Raw genomic sequence first — 15,845 nt, forward strand, 5'->3', positions numbered from 1 at the left:
AAGTTCACTGGGTAGCAGTATCTCATGATTAAAAAGGAAATTATGGATTGGTTTAACATGCATCAACTACGGATGGGATCACATATCGACATTTTTTAACACTCTTTAAAAAAAAAGGAAGTAAATTCGGATAAGGTAAAGAATGAAAAGACGTTTGACTTTCATCTTGAGGGATGTGGAGATATAACTATAGCAGCAAGTTACACCAGAAGCGTGATCAGAGGTTTATAAAGAGACTATGGAATTTCATACATACACTTTAATGAACTTTGCTGACCCTTTTTATTGTTCTGATGCTTGGTTTTGTCTGATTGTGAGAAGCACGCTGGCTTTGAATGCTGTACATTTTCTATTATACCAATTGTACTGTCCTGTACGCATTCTTGTACAGTTGAATGTGATGTATTAAACAGTCTCCATTTTTGTTGACACGTATAAATTAGCATTAAGTAGTTCTAATTTTTAAGGTGTTTTCTTGGCACTGAATTTAATCTACAAATCCATGTAAGTTATACAAAAAGAAAGTGATGGGCATGTTTCCTACTGCAGAAAGGTATGCCTTGGCCACCTGTCTAAAAGATTAAAGCTTTAAATCCAACACGGTGTACGTGAGATAATTACCGAACAAACAAACAAAAAAAAATAAGTCCCATTCAATTAGAGTCAATGCATTCTTTCTTTCTTGAGTTATGAGAGCTCTTAGGTTAAAGCAAAAGATTAGACATTATTTAGGGGTTAACCAATTTGTAAATATGATTTTTTGCAGGTAGAGCAAGTATTTGGGCCAATTGAGACTGCCATTCCCGAAGTATGACATGTCCTATCGTTAAAAGAATGAAAATTTTAAGACTGGAAACTAGGTGACTTCAAGACAGAGGTCATTTGAAAAGTGAGCTGCTTATATTAGTTTACTATATTGATGTTGAAAAGATGTAAAATGCTTGTTGGGCATTTTTTCAAAAAAGAAAAATGACTGCTACAAAGATACAATACTTGCTCTTGCTGCAAAATAGAAGGTAAACAATGCTCCCAAATGGGAAATGTGCTATCAAATAATAACAACAATGAATTCAAGAAAAATAATACAATAGGCTCTTTCGCAGTCTTCTGCGGTTAGATCCAACCAATGGCATAATACAATAAGCTACCTATGACACAGCTCAGCTATTGCTCTTTATCAAAAATATTGGGATATGCTTTTCTCACTGCTTCAGAAAGATACTGGATTTTCAATTTGTCCTCATTAAAACAGGTCTGGTCTTCAGTGGGTGAGGTAAATAGACTAAGGCAGCTATTTGATTAGTAAATCAAAATCTTTGTACATGCTTATGATGAAAAAAGTTCCTATTGCCTGAATTCAGTTGGCTTAGTATCTTTAGATTTCTAGCTGCATTGAAGAACTGACTAGAATTTTGCACTTGTGGAAATCACGTTATTTATTATACTGTTTTGAGAAAGCTCCACTAAGACATACAAATTGGTCTCTTGGTACTACAGAACAACAGAAGCATAGGTTTTGATCTGACTTTGGTTCACAAAAGCTTTGCTTAGTTTGGCTGGAAACAGTGCTGTTAGATAAATGCTTCTTTGTCTGTGTTTTGGTAAATATTGGATAAAGGAATAATTAATCTTTGCAGGTACGGTGCATTTTGCAAAGCAACATTTCCTCAATGTCTGTCTCTTCACCCTTGCCTTCATATGCTTTCCATCCAGTAGAGCAGTGTGCTCCACGCTATAGGTTTCTCTCCATGGCCTTAACCAATGGCACTCCATGACTGCTGCTAATGGCATTCTGCATTTAGCCAACAGGAAGCACATTTATAAATGACATATGATGCTGCGTCCTTTCTCTTGTGTGTTGTAATGATTTATTATTATAAGGTGCTCTATCTATCACTCAAAACTAAAGTGGCCTAAAGAGCCCAGCAGGATAGGAATTGAACCCATTGTAGCCAGCTGGTTAATTGCTCAAGAGCAGAAATGGCCTATCTGAACCAAAATTCCAATAAGAGACGATAATGCTGGGCCAGTAGTGTAGGCTCTTAGCGTGCTAGAGTCCAGAGCTGTGAAGCAATTGGGCGTGGGGCCCCCTTTGGCAATCCCCTAACAAGAGAGCTCTGCATCTGACTGGTATCATGGAAAGGTGCTTCCCCATAGGTAGTGATAATCTTAAGGCAAGTCAACCAGGCTGCTCATCTGTGTCTCCTGTCAGCTGGTTGCACATTGGGAGCAGTTTACCTGCCCAGCTGCTGAGTTGGAATAACTGCGTGACATGAAGTAAACAGCGGAATCAGAAACCAAGAGAATACACATTTAGAAGAATAAGAGGGATGTTGGTGAGGTTGCTGAAATAGGACAGGAAGAAAAAAATCACCAGGCAATCGTTCAAGCATTTGTATGTTTCTATAATTCCATTTATTTTGCACTGGAAATCAGAGACATTTTTTGTAGAGATTACATAACAATATCAAAGACATTTATTTAAAACTTTTGAAAATTAGCTAGTTTTCACAGGATTACATTTTTGTGATATTTAAACTTTTTGAGCTTAGATAATTTGAACAAAATAATTGAACTTCTTTAGAGAAACTTAAATTTGCAAGAAAGGTATAAAGACTGGCACTGTTTGCTATACTTAAATTCTCTCACTTGCCTACAGTATGAGACTCTTGTAGACCGATACACATCTTTTAGATGTATTCTGCATAATATTCCAGTGTATTTCTGTTATCAGAAGTGTATACTTTACTCGTGCACACCTAATGGAAGGAGGCTCAATTATACCATCTAGCAAAGACGCTAGTACAACATCAATGAACTGATTTAATCTATTTAAGCTGTTTTTATAAACGAAGAACATATAAATTACAGAGATGCATTTTTTGAACAGTTGTATTTTGGTTGTTGTTTGCTGTGTACTTTCCCCCTTGAATAGCCTTCAACATCATATACCTGTACTCTGAATAAAACAGTTGAGGATGGGATTGTGCGGGGCAGATTGACTGTAATGATCTTCACAGCCTTTGTAGATTTTTTTTTGCTCAGTTGGAAGTCGGGTGGTGGGGAGGATGGGTGGGATAGGTAGGGTGGTGGTGATGGCAGAGGGTAATCGCTGCATTCCAAGCTGAACTGGAACTTGCTGATATTTCCCTTTTATTAAGTACAGTGACACAACTGAGATCAGTAACTTTCAGTCTGGTAAACCCTTAGCACAAATAGAGGCAGAGTGCTCTTCGAGGACTTTGGACTGTAATGATTTCGCAGAGAATCCACAATATAGCAAGATTGGAATTTAACAACACATTGAAAAATTATCAAGAATTAAGTGTTTTATACTTACGTCCAACATTTCCTCTAATTTTATTTTGTTGTGCAGAGCCTATACATTTAAGTGCATGCGCAGTATCTTAAAAGGTTGGCTTGTGTACAGCCTGTATGGTAACTTCCAGGTTGCCATGCATTCATGTAACTTGGAGAGAACACTGACATGTCCATTTTTAAAGAAATTGATCGAAAATGTTTGTATTGATTTATTTTTAAAAACCTAGACTTGGGGAGGGCAGTGGGGGTTCGTAGCTACCTGCAAATGCAGGTAATATGGAGGCCCGACCAATCTGATTTTGTAAAAATTCTTTGTTTCGTGGCCAGCAACCAGACTGAGAGGCTGGCTGACTGTCCGATGTAATGGAGTGTAATGGCTTGTAATGGAGTGGAGCGTTCTGGAAGTTCTGGATGGGGTAAAGTTTGTCTGTGGGTTGGGGGGCTGGTGGTGGTGAGATCATGAGGGGAGTTGGAACAGATTGCAGGCTGGGCTGGGGAAGATTGTTAGGGGGGAGCTTTGGATTGTGGGGGGAGGAAGCAGGCTTGCTTGTGGGTCCGGGAGGGGCACCTGCTCCTCTTGGTCTACAGGCAGTGCTGAAAGGGCACTTACCTGTTAGATAAAAGCAAAATACTGCAGATGCTGGAAATCTGAAACAAAAACAAAAATTACTGGAAAAACTCAGCAGGCCTGACAGCATCTGTGGAGAGAAAGACAGAGTTAACGTTTCGAGTCCGTAGGACTCTTCTTCAGAACTAAGGAGAAGTAAAAATGTGGTGAAATATATACTGTTTAAGGAGGGGGTGGGACAGGTGAAGCTGGATAGAAGGCCAGTGATAGGTGGAGGCAAAGGAGAGATTGTGAATGATGTCATAAACAAAAGGTCAAAGGGGTGTTGGATCTGGTTATTCTCACCTTCCTTCAGGTGCTGGGTTCCCTGATTCCTGGCAAACTGAGGCTGCAGCTATTAAACAACTGTTAAAAATTGAAGCAGTAGCTTCATTAGCATATTTAGCTTCTCGAATGCAGGTTAGCTACTCTCCCGCCACCCCCCGCACATCCCTGTTAAAACTAGAAGCAGGGCTGTTCGGATTAGGTGTTAATGGGTTTCAGATTTTCGAAATTTTAACACCCTTTTCCCCCCAACCATCTCCTGTCATCGTGGGATGTTAAAATTCACCCTCCTCCATGACATTCCCTGAACTTTAGGAATGCAGGCTCTTCTTTGTGCCTTCAGAATCTTTATTTAATCCAAGACTTTTCATGTGGTTAGGTGTTGTCTGTTGCTCAGTGGTAGCGTCTTGCCTCTGTGTCAGTGGAGTTGTGAGTCTCAGTCCAGAGTCCCCACATATAATCCATGCTGATACTTTAGTGCAGCACTGAGGGAGGGATCACCTTTCAGATGAGGCATTAAACTGGGGTCCATTTGCTCTGCTCTCTCAGGCGGACATAAAGGATCCCATGGCACTATTTCAAAGCAGGGCAGGGGGAGTTCTCTCTGGCCAATGTTTCCTCAACCACAATCACTAACCAGCATTTTATCTGGCCATTATTATATCACTGTTTGTGGGATCTTGCTGTGTATAAATTGCTGTTTCCTACGTTATAATAGTGAATACATTTCAAAAAAGTACCACATTGGCTATATAGCACATTGCGACATTCTGCAGTCATGAAAGGCGCTTTGTAAATACAAGTCCTTTTTACTTTCCTCTTTTTTTTTTGCTAAATCCACAGGTACACCTCAGCAGAGATAAGATACTGCCCAAAGGGAGGGAATAAAATGACTCAATCGGCAATTCCTTTGCCCGGCTACTGTGTGGTGTTGATAGAGGTCAGGGAGTAAACCAGTTTACTCTCTCAATCAGGGAATGGCGTAAGACATGGGAAATGTAGACATGGGGTGTAGAAATGGTGCACCATGGAATAAGAGAGCAATCAAAAGAGAAGATAAACTTGAGTTCTAAAAAAAGTTTAAAAATCACCAACACAGACATCTGGTTTAAGATAAATCTTAAAAGGAGGCTGAAACTTGAATTGTTATTTTGTACTTTACTTGCACTGAGATCCAGGTATATCTGAAACCCACATTATTTGTCATATTAGACAGAACACCATCAGTCCCCAGTGCAGAATGAAAGTTGTTGGATAATTAACAGTTTGACATTTTGAACGTACAGTAGCTTAAATGTAGAATGAAGCCAATTATACAGTTAATAACATAAATTGGATGTAATCATTCTTGGGCTGAGTTTGATTTATATAAGATAGATAGATTTGTTTTTGCCAATGCTGTAATGAGTTATTGGAAGTAACCTCTTCCTTCACATCTTGGGTAGTAAGCAGGTTGCCCACTTATGACAAATTCTATTCCATTTTCATCCCATTGGTTTCAATAGGAGTGAAGATGAAATCTACCTCCAATGGCTCATTTCTAAGTCTTGTTTGTTAAAATTCCATTGGCTGGTTGGACAATTTGGTAACAGAGATTCCAAAAAAATTACAAATATTTACTTTGGCCCAACAGGACCAATGCCATTATTTATGCTCCACACGAGTTTCTTCCCTACGTTACATTATTTAACCCCGTCAACAAATTCTATTTTACTTCTCCCTCATGTGCTTATCTAGAATCCCTTGAATGCATCTACGCTGTAGCCTCAACTACTTGGTGTGGTAGTGAGCTCCACGTTCTAATCACTTTTGAAAATAGAATACCTTCTAACATGTGAAAATATTAATTTCAACAATGCTGAACGATCAATGCAAGATAGTACAGCAAAAACATATTGCTTCTTTCTGTTGGATTTCTTGCCTAGGAGGTTGCAGTAGATGTTTTGATATATAATCACCATCGCTGATTCTATTTTGGTAAACTGGTATGCCTGGGTTGGTTAACCAATTTTTTTCTGCTTTGTCATGGACCTTGCAGTTTTATTCATGGGTGCTGTTAATTTAATTAACCATGAACATTATAATTCATTTTAGCAGAAGTGACGTATTCAGAAATCATTTGAACGTGAAAAAAATGAACCCACTGATTAAATTCACTATTGCATCATTATTAGTGGATTGGTGACAGTTTTTCAACTTACATCACACCTAGGGAGCGTACAACTTATAGACCTTTCGTTCTCATACAAGAACTTCCATAACAGACATTCAATGATACAATATCCTATGGATCATTCCTTCCACTAATTTCCAAATTAGTTTGGAGAATATGCTAATGATGCAGTATCTTCTTACAACCTGAACTGTGAAATTTGTCCTGAGAGTGAAGGGGCTGGAATAAGTTGCTTCTAAGAGACGGTCGATCAGTTCTTATGGTCGGTCTGGAATGTGGTGGGTGAAGTTGACATCAAGGGGTAATTCCCTGAAATAGGTTGGTGCTTTCATCAATTCATGAGTGAGGCTAAATGATAATCTGAACTATGCATTTTGACAATGCAGTGAATAGCTCAATGGATTCTGTACTAGGATAGGAATGACTCGTGCTGAGCCCTGGCCCTTGAGCCAGCACAGAATTTGCCTGATTTTTGACTTAAATCATCAGAACTTGGTTCAAAAGGAGCTATGTTTTCATTTATTTCATGGAAAGGCTTTGTTTTTATTCTGTTGTCAGTTGGTGTTGAGATTGCACTCGCAGCCTTTTACATTCTGCCTTTCTTTGGATAGGTAAAACATTTCTGTTTTTAAAAAAAATTCTGCTTTCTGAGACAACTTCTTAGGGAAATTCATATTTTTTTTTGAAGGCCAGGTTTAGTTACACAGAGTGAATGAGCCTGTCGATGAGCTGTATTGTGAGAACTTTACAAATCCATTTCTTAAAGAAGAAAGCAGGGTGTTTACTGTAGCATGCATTATATTGTTAAGACATGAAGCTGAGGATTAAAATTATTACTATTGTGGCAACAAACCCTGCTATATGAGAACTTTCTTGTTTATTATTACCATTAGATTTCATTTTTTGTTACCTGGTGTAATCATTAATGTTAATAAAGCTGTAAGGCCTGTCCGCAGGGGTACATTTATACTACAGTGAGAGAATAGTGACTGTACAATGAGTTTTACACACTGTGATAATATTGTACCCGATCTCAGTCTGACCTACTAAACTACTAGAAACTTACGGATAAAGAGAAAGACACTGAGTTGCGGTTAAAATAAAAAATGGCAAGATAGCAAGGACGAATCCTAGAGCTGCAGCCAGATTATGGGGTGATTGAGGGATGATGGATGAGCGAGAAAACCATGAATTCAAAGCAAAAAGTGTCGATCTTGAAGTTGGCCTCGCAGGTTGATAATTATGGTGATTATGTCATTTTGTTCAGACATTGTGGCCATTACCAGCCCTGAGGGTCCTACCACCACCTCATAACCAGGCACGCTATTAACAGCACGTTGGTCCAATAGTGAGTTTAACAAGCTTAATTAGAAGCAAGTGAATCGAAGGACAATAATGAAAAGATCAGGAGTGTCAATGACCATAAAATCTAAACAAGATTACATGATATTTTATCACTTCTAGTATTTTGCACTGGTTTGACTGATGGAATCTGAAAGCAATGAAATTGTGAATGATATTCATTGCACCAGTTGGTGTTTTTACCCCAATATCATGGTACTGTAGTACTACTATAGACTGTCAAAGCCATTAAAATGTGACCAGTGCATGTGTCTGACAGAATGTCTAGTTTTCTACTAGTTTAAGCTACAAAGCAGATTGTGAAAAAGCTACGGTGCAATAATTAGCGAGAGGATGTGTAAGAAATGCTTCAGGACGGTGACAAGCAGAACAGAATGCGAAAGACATTTTAGAGAACACTGTTTTCACATTTAGATTTTTTTCATCTTGGGATATTTTGGTTATTTTCATTATTGTTCTCCTGACATTCCAACACTGAAGCATAGTTACGCGATTACTCCAATTTATTTCTACCACTCCAATATTTGAAGAAGATGTCAATATATCAATGTTCAGAGGACTTATTATAAGAACTCAAAATAGAAAAAAAATGAAACTCAACACAATGGCAAAGACAATTAAATTTACATTAAATTTATTTTGACTTAATTTTTTGATCTGAGACTGTGCAAGGTGAAAAATACAATTATAGACTCTTGTCAGGTACATGCAGTCAGTGAAAATACCTATACCCAGCATCTTTCAAAATGAATTTGATTGCAGCACAATGATTTGCGAAATCGTATTTATCTCTGTTTTGTTTGAAAAATTAAATAGATCAGTCAGATGTCATTCTTTTTATTTACTAGCTTAATACAAGAAATGGGAAAGTTGTTCAATCACAGTCACAACTTAAACAGCACTTTTTGCTCCATCGCCATTATGCAGTTGATGAATTTTCCTTGCTTGTCGTACATTGGGTATTGTTTGTGATTATCAACACACTGTAAGTCCCGACTGATATTACAGTGAATTATATGGAAGATGATATCTCAATTTCGCCATTTGTTGGTTTTGTGTGTGCGTGCATGTGTGTGTGTGTGTGTGCGTGTGTGGTTTTCCTGCCATGCAGATGTGAAGAAGCTAAAGATTATTTACATTGGACGTGGGAACAAGTTGCTGTATCTTTATGCTATGAAGAAACGATCTTCACAAATAAAAGACATTTTTCATATTATGCACAGTGCCCTCCATTTTGTATATGTGTGGTGTTGTGTAATGAAGGAAGGGACAATTTTATTTATTAATCTAAACATTGATCTCCTTCAATGTGTTATATAATGGAGTCATTGTGTTTCAGCACTGCTTTTTAAACCAAACAATGTATTATATCAGCACTTTACGTTGAAGATGAAAAAGATTATATTTCACCTCTTAACAATTTACAATTTTTTCCATTTTCCACAAAACATTTTGGATTTAGGGATTTGGTTCCTTTGAGAAGAAAGGTCCTGTAGTGGGATTGTTAAAGACCTGGCTGCATAGCTATGGAAATGACAGGTGAATGTAGTAGTGAATGTGTAAAACACGGAGGGCAGCTATAAGATTTTATTCCAGCCATATTTCCCCAAGTCAATGAGAAGATAAATGGTTCAACATGGAAAAATCAGTCAGATGCATCCTTGTCAGGAATTTTCCGGCCAGGAAGCAGAGGAACTGGCCTTACTGTCTTTTAGAGAGGTCTAGCTGTAGTGTCAGTCGTGGCTTAGTTAGTAGCACTCTTGCCTCTGAGTCAGGTGGTTGTGAGCCCACTCCAGGAGCGCAATCTTGTGGAGCTGACTGTGGTCCCAGCTGCTGGCTGGACAGCCAGCGAGAGACCTGTGTCGCCTCTTTTCGGGAAGGCACGCTGCACCATGTGTCAGTCAAGCACGCAACAGGCCTTCCCTGGTATCCAGGACCCTGGGCACGGGACTGTCAGTAATGAGAGTCTGGTAGCCCTATTGAACAGCAGCGCCACTTGGGGAGGTGGTGGCTGCTGCCAGTATGACACCCACCCAAGGTCGAGGGTCATCGCTGGATCCCAGGCCAGGGGTGAGGGAGTCGTGGGGTGGGGGGGGTGGTGGAACAGGGGCTGGGGGAGGCAGCAAGGGGAGGGGCGTGACTTACAGTGGGCTCACCCTTCCAGATGCCAGGCCCCTTGATCACGCTCTGAGTGCTTTTGAACATGGGATCCCCCCAAAGAGCCCTCAAGCAAACATGTTTGTCATGCTCCCTGTATGGCGAGCTCCCACCCACTACTCGGTTAATACCACCGGTGGTGGGATGAGTCCCTGAAGTGGACATTAATTGCCCAATTAAGTGCCTCAATTGGTGGCAGGGCAGGAAGGTGGTCCATGGACTTTCCCTCCACAGACTTAATTGGGATGGAGATGGGAAGGCAGTCAGGTCCCCACCCACCATGATTATATGCTCCAATCACCAACACACATGTCACGGGGGGGGAGGGCACAAGATTCTGCTGCAGGGCTCAAATGCACAAATCAAAACTGACAAACCAGTGCAGTGCAAAGGGTGTGCTGCACTGTCAGAGGTATTGTCTTCCGAATGAGACATAAACCGAGGCCCTGTCTGTTCTCTCAGGTGGACGTGGCACTACTTAGGAGAAGAGCAGGGGAGTTATCCCTGTTGTCTGGGCCAATGTTCGTAAACATCACAAAAACAATTTATCTGACTGTTACCACGTTGCTGTTTGTGGGAGCTTGCTGCGTGCAAATTGGCAGTTGCATTTCCCACAATGCAACAGTGACTACACTGCAAAAGTATGTAACTGGCTGTCAAGCATTTTGGGATGTCCTACCATATGAATGCGACTCTTTCCAGCTGTGACGTTCTAAGTGCTCCTTGTTCAATTATTAGTATTAGTCACGTTATGACCTGGTAGGAGGAAGGTAATATTTGTTTTTTAGAAGACCTTATTTAAAAATGAGCATGTATGTTCATAACTCTTTTTTCCCCCAGTGTTTTGTGGCCTCCTAATACAGATTGCTTTGCCTTAGGCATCAGCGCAGGATATTCTGGATCTCCACCCTGATGATGGTGAAGGTAACAGATTCAAGGGTGAATGAAGGTAAATGGAATAAAAGTAAAAAACTGCGGATGCTGGAAATTTAGAACAAAAACAATAATACCTGGAAAAACTCAGCAGGTCTGGCAGCATCTGCGGAGAGGAATACAGTTAACGTTTCGAGTCCGAATGACCCTTCATCAGAACTAAGGAAATAGAGAAATGGGGTGAAATATAAGCTGGTAGAAGCGGGTGGGACAGGTAGAGCTCGATAGGGGGCCAGTGATAGGTGGAGGCCAAGAAGAGTCTGCCAAAGATGTCATAGACAGAAGGACAAAGGGGTGTTGACGGTGGTGATATTATCGAAAGGATGTGCTAATGGGGGCATTAAGAGAAGCAAGCTAGTGGCAGGTGGCCCTAGTGCGGATGGGGTGGGGGGGAAGGGATCGAAATGGGCTAAAAGGTGGAGATAGAACAAAAACAAAAATACCTGGAAAAACTCAGCAGGTAAATGGAACATAGATTACACCAGATAGGAGACCTCTTGGATCTCTGATAAATCTTATTTGGTGAACTTGCTCTTAAATAGGCCTCACATCTGTCCTCAAAACCCCAGCTGCTACAATTGAGCAGAGGAAGTTGATGACAACCTACAACCTTACGGAAAAAATTTTGAGGTCGCGCATTGGAGGTATCATCAATGTTGTGGAAAATCTCAATAAAATGATTCCTGCACCGCCCAGATTAGACCAGGTGAATGCTGAGTGAACCTTAGCTGCTAGCAACCAGCTCTGTGGAGATCGAAGCCTCAAACCAAAGGCAAATATAAATAAGGATTTCCCTACAGGTACAAATTCTCCATTCCTGTGAAAGGTGGAATGTAAGTGGAAAGGTGGAATTCGCTCCTCCATACGACAGCACATTGCCACATACACTGTGCTTTAGAAAAACATCATGCAGCAACAAACAGTATCGTATACAAATAATATTATTTGGAACCTCCACCCTGGCAAAAACCTGCTGTGACCTTTATTGATTTTATATGGCAGACTGCTTTACTTCCAGATACAACAATTTGGTGATGATGCAACCTGGTCATTTTTGCCTCACACTAACTATTAGCTCCTTGGCACATGCCTGGTAAAATGATCAGACATTGCATATAAATAATATCACCAGCTTGCTTGTCAGGCTACAAATCAATTTTTTTGGGAAGGGTTCAGGGAAAATGTACTCGTGAAAGATAAATAAAGCCATGACAGAAATTCCTATAGTGCTACTTAAGGCAAGTCACAGAAATCTGTTCCTCTGACAGGGCTAGAGTTTCTAGGCTCCAGGGAAACATCTATTTCATGGAGAACACCCTCATTCTCAGCAGAGTTTATAAGACGACATCAGGGACCCATTCCCCAGTCTCCAGCGGTGCAATACAGAGTTGCAGCCACTCAATCAATGCAATGATGCAATATAAGCAGTCACTAGAGACAGACACCCTGGTGAGAGGACTGGGAGTGAGTGTTTTTCTCAGATGACAGTTTCAAACTTATAAATTACACAACTGATAGGTGCTGTCAACTGTAACAGGAACAGTGCCTCACACATAAAGGAGCAAGGTTCCAAAGCAGGAAACATAGTTTGTGAAACCCTGCTCTTTTAATTTTCATGGGAAGTGGGCATCGCTGGCAAGGCCAGCATTTGTTGCCCATCCCTATTTTTCCTTGGACTGAGTAGCTTGCTAGGCCTTTTCAGGGAGCAGTTAAGCGCCAACCACGTTACTGTGTATCCGGAGTCACATGTAGGCCAGACCAGGTAAGGATGGCAGATTTCACCCCCCCCACCTTAAAGGGCATTAGTGAACCAGATGGGGTTTTTATGACAATAGACAATAGTTTCATGGTCATCATTATTGAGACTAGTTTTCAGTTCCAGATTTTACCGATTTGTCCTCGTTCTAAGGGTGCCCATGCTACGGACAATCCACTGATTTCTATTCCCTGCTACAATTGAGCAGAGGACGTTGATGACAACCTACAACCTTACGGAAATAATTTGGTCGCGCTTTGGAGGTGTCATCAGTGTTGTGGAAAATCTCAGTAAGATGATTCCTGGAGCCCCCAGATTAGACCACGGTATAGTGAATTCTGAGTGAACCTTAGCTGCTAGTAATCAGCTCTGTGGAGATCAAAGCCTCAAACCTGACTGTCCCATAGAAAGGCCAGTCCACATTCTGATATTATCCATCCATACCATTTTGGGCCTTCCTTGGGCACATTTTCCAGGTGTTTTGACTTGCATGACTTCTTTTCCCAAACACTCCCTCCTATTCACATCACAGGTCCAAAATGTGTGAGCTTCCTTGATATCACCGCCTCAGACAAGCTCCTCCTAATACCAGCTTTCTCGAGCGCCCACTTGTTTGTTCCCTTGTCTGTCCATGACACTTCAAAATCTGACCTGCACCTCAACGTGGTGAAGAGGTGAACAACTAGAAGTAGGGGATTGCCTGTTGAGGCTATGCTATCAATAGTGAAAGTCTTGACTGAAGTAACACTTAGGGTTTTACACAAGGTGAACAGGTTTAATAGGAGCTCCGAAAATAGCTGGCTAAAGTGGGCAGTGGAGGCTTGGGCAGAAGCGGCTTCTTCACACCCCTGGCTGGTCGGATGACCACAGTTAAAGTGGCAACGGCCAACCTGTAGCAAGAGGAAGGCAGATACCCAGTGCAACGGTAGAATGGCTTCTGTAGGATTGGAACTGGACTTTATTAAATATAAAAACCCCAAAGACCTCCCCTTACTGCAAAATGGAAAGGTGAGGGGGGGACCTACCATCCTGTTTACCCAAACAGCACTATGGACAATGGATACACTGTCTCCAGATTGTATTAATAAAATTTAAATTCAACCAGTGAGATTTGAACCCATGTCCTCAGAGAATTAGCCCAGGTCCCTAGATTACTAGACTACACCATCATCTCTCCATCTTGTGAGTGTTGATCCTGACCAATATTTATCCCTCAACAAGCATTTTTAAAAAACAGGTTATCTGGTGATCAGCACATTGCTGTTTGTGCAACCTTGCTACGCACAAATTGGCTGCTGCAATTTCTATGTTACACTTCAAAAGTATTTCATTGGTTGTGAACTGCTTTGGAATGTCCCTGGGCCATGAAGGATGCTATATAAATGCACACCTTTGTTTATTTTGCAAGGAGGCCACTCTAAACAAGGAGTTTGAAAAGAGATATAGATCTGAATTTTTGCACAGACTGAGAGACTCTTCAGTAAATGGAACATAGGTTACACCAGACCGGAGTCCACATTGGATCTCTGCCAAATCCTATTTATTGAAGTTGCTCTTCAATAGGACTCACACCTGTACTCAGATATTCCAGCTGCTACAGTTGAGCAGACAAAGCTATTGCCAAACTACACTCTCACAGAAAACATTTGGTTGAGCATTGGAGGCAGAGGCTTGAATCTGGAAGTCCTGCCCAAACACAGCTTCTACCAGTTTTGCAGGGGGGAGAATGTTGGTGATTCTAAATTGCACATCCATGGTTCATAGAGGGAGCTGCCCATATAAACCAGCAGCTGTCTCCAATCATTTGTGATTTTGCTGAGGTAGGTGTTTGAAACTCAAAGTGTGCAAATTAGACATATTAGGAGCAGGTCTGAATCTTGTGGATTCATTTGGATAGCTAGGGCACCCTTTTGGAGAGGTAAGGTACCCCTTTAGATATGGTCCCAGGACAGCTGTAGGAGAGGTAAGGTCCCCTTTGTGAGAGGGAAAGTATCCTTTGGGAGAGGTCTGGTGCCCTTTGGGATTGTTAAAAGTAGACATGAATGTGCACAAAAATTCCATAAACTCCTTGCAACTGTCAAACTGTCAAACAACAGTCAAGATACCAAAGAACTGTCAAAGCTGTCAAACAACTGTCAAGGTACCAAAGAACTGTCAAAGCTGTCAAAGGATTTAACTCTGCTGGGATTCAAATTTAAATAAAATGCGTGGATTTAAAAAAAATCATTGCTTGCTATTCCACTCTATTGACATAAGCCTGAAGGGTATCATTATAGGATTTGTGCTGCATGACAGATTTTAAAACCTAACATCATCACACTTACAACTGTTAAGTGAACAGTTTGATTGCCAGCTCCAAGTGGTTATAGAATAGAATTGTTGTTTTCATTAGGGAAGGGATTAAACACATAAGTGAAATTGTTTGTTTTCATAAGGGAAGGAATTTCAATGTTTATTTTAAATCAATGAGGGTATTTTAAAAAAATAATGACATAATTAATAGACACATAACTTTATGTCGGTGTAGCTCCTGAGGTTTGCCCATGTTGGATACTAGGGGAGTTGTCATGGAGGGAGTAAGGGCAAAGGGTGGTGTGTTGGGGGCATGGGTTGTCTTGAGTTAGCACTTAGTTAGCATAGGGGCTATAAAGGGCCATGGGTGGTGGGTAGAGGGGCATAGCCTGGCAAGGGAGTCTGAGGGGTTATGGGGATGAGTGGAGGGCATGGGCTGGCATAGGTGGGCATCGATGGGGCATGGAGAGTATGTCGGGGGGAGTGGTGAGGTGTTGTGAGGGGTGAGGGCTGGGGGGCTGTTTTTTGTTTTATTCATTTCTTTAATAACTCTATCAGAGTGCTGGGTCACTGATGCAGGCTCTCTGCCTAGCCCATCTCCACATCCGGCAGCCTCCACACTTGTCCTGGGGGTGCCCGGCCGGACTCCCAGGGAACCCAGTCACCCCGGAACGAAAATCCCAACTTGCGAGGCACTCTCTCCCGAGTCGGATGTGCAGAGCTGGGAATTGTCCTGATCTTGTGCTCCCAGCCTGAGAGTGAAAATTTAGGCCATAAATAGATTAATTGAGTGGGCAAAAAAGGTGGCAGATGGAGTGTAACATGGGGTTACTCACTTTGGTAGGAAGAATAGAAAAACCGAATATTTTCAGATGGTGAGAAACTGTTAAATTTTGGTGTTCAAAGGGATGTGATGTTCTTGTACAAGAGACAGAGAAAGTTAGCATTCAGGTACAGAG

At 41.1% G+C, this 15,845-nt stretch overlaps 1 protein-coding gene across 2 annotated transcripts in view; it reads left to right on the top strand.

The window, feature by feature from the left end:
• lhx2b (LIM homeobox 2b) overlaps positions 1-15,845 on the top strand; it is a 70,653-nt gene that overhangs the window by 41,192 nt on the left and 13,616 nt on the right. Inside the window, exon 5 of one of the 2 annotated variants that reach the window (XR_013577720.1) lies at positions 767-889. Coding sequence is in view for 1 of the 2 variants with exons in the window: in XM_078549851.1 (XP_078405977.1) it covers positions 767-814 (48 nt within the window). In the remaining variant the exon portion in view is untranslated. Of the gene's footprint in view, positions 1-766; positions 8,958-15,845 lie in introns of those variants that run through there. The other variant, XM_078549851.1, reaches the window with a different exon arrangement.

The sequence above is a fragment of the Cetorhinus maximus genome, chromosome 10, assembly GCF_964194155.1.
Source record: "Cetorhinus maximus chromosome 10, sCetMax3.hap1.1, whole genome shotgun sequence".
Classification (NCBI taxonomy): Eukaryota; Metazoa; Chordata; class Chondrichthyes; order Lamniformes; family Cetorhinidae; genus Cetorhinus; species Cetorhinus maximus.